General features: G+C 40.7%; 1 protein-coding gene across 1 annotated transcript; it reads left to right on the forward strand.

Moving 5' to 3' along the window:
• Nucleotides 1-464: 464 nt before the first annotated feature.
• On the forward strand, nucleotides 465-1581 carry LOC116351482 (the record flags this gene model as incomplete). Its single annotated transcript, XM_031783584.1, has 2 exons — nucleotides 465-1389; nucleotides 1465-1581. Coding segments are annotated over exons 1-2 (1039 nt in total), but the record flags the coding sequence as incomplete, so codon positions are not given.
• Between the last annotated feature and the right edge of the window lie 56 nt (nucleotides 1582-1637).

Genomic DNA, 1637 nt, shown 5'->3' on the forward strand with positions numbered 1-1637 from the left:
ATGGTGCAATTACGACCATTGTATGACGATTTAATTGCGGAAATTGGGCAAAATCGTGGAAATAACGTGCAGCAACGTGTTCAGTTGAATGAATTGGGACCGGATGGTGTACAACAGATGCAAAATAACCCAGACGAAACAGATGAACAGCGACAACAACGTGAAGCTTTACAACAACAACAACAGATGCAACAGACGCAACCAGATGCAAATGTAAGTGTTCATAATCGGTTGAATTTAGATTGGAACGCAGAAGAAGCCGAAATCGATCGACAATTGGTAATTGCTCGTAAAAAACGTGAATTGATGGAATTACAACGTGAATTGGTGCAAATGGAAACACGGAAAATCGATTTACATGTGCTTGACGCAATGGTGACAAAATTTGATGGTTCTGAATTGCATGACATTGCGAAATGGATTGAAAATTTGGAAAACGTGATAAATTGGTTGCTACCCGACATTTGATGACTGGCCGTGCAAAACGTTTTGCGGAAATAACAACGACATTTTCGTACGATCAATTCAAAAAGGCATTGTTGGATGAATACAAACGTGCATACACCGTGCAAGATGTTTTTCGCCAATTGAAAGCACGCACATTGAAACCAGATGAAACACCACGCGAATACATCGTCGAAATGCAATACATTGCGAGCCGATCGAACATTCCAGAAACCGATTTAATTGATTTGATCATCAGCGGCCTGAACGATAAAAGTGTTCACGCATCAATTTTGTACAGTGCTCGTACATTGGCCGAACTGAAAATGTTGATGGAACGTTATGAAAAATTACGCCGTGCCTCAGTGCAACCAAGATCAAGTGCCATGCCAGCTGCAACAATGAAACAGAAGCCATACGTGCCAGATGCCAGTGCAAATACACGTGCCATTGCAAGTGCCAGCGGTAGTGCACCGAAAAGTGTTGGTGAAATTGATTTGTCGGGAATTCGTTGCTACAACTGTTTCAATTATGGGCATTACCAGAGCAAGTGCACGGCTCCAAAACGACCACCAAATTCGTGTTTCATATGCCATGAGGTCGGTCATACACGTCATGAATGCCCGAAAAAGAAGAAGCCAGAAGCCAGTGAACCAAATGCGGTCGCAACGGTTGGAAATCCGCCACCAGAAACAAATTACCAAGACAATTGGGACATCGCAGAGGATGAGAACGAAGTACGCCGTTTAGCAACGCAGTTGTCATCGATGCAAATGGTAAGTGTTGCCTTTATGAATAAACAAAATAAGTGCACTGAGTTAATTTCGAAAAATGCTTTATTTGATTCGGGTAGCCCCGTTAGTTTCGTGAGACGTTCGATGGTACCATTTGCGATGAATAAATTAAAATGTACACCGTATCGTGGAATGGGCAATAAAAAACTAAGTATGTATGGCAAAATTGCGTGTAAATTTGTGTTCAGAGGCAAGGAGTTAATACATAATTTTTTCGTTCTACCAGATAATGAAGCCGTGGTACCTTTACTTGTGGGCCGTGATTTATTAACAAAATTAGAGGTCTATTTATGCCAAATGAAATCATACAAATACACAGCCTGCGAGCTAATTAAAATTAGAAGTAATATGAAAAATAAAATGCCCAAAAGTACCAGTGCACTTAAGTTGTTTAATTTG

Source organism: Contarinia nasturtii, unplaced genomic scaffold (genome assembly GCF_009176525.2).
Source record: "Contarinia nasturtii isolate CC-2019 unplaced genomic scaffold, AAFC_CNas_1.1 Cnas_scaffold_5525, whole genome shotgun sequence".
NCBI lineage: Eukaryota > Metazoa > Arthropoda > Insecta > Diptera > Cecidomyiidae > Contarinia > Contarinia nasturtii.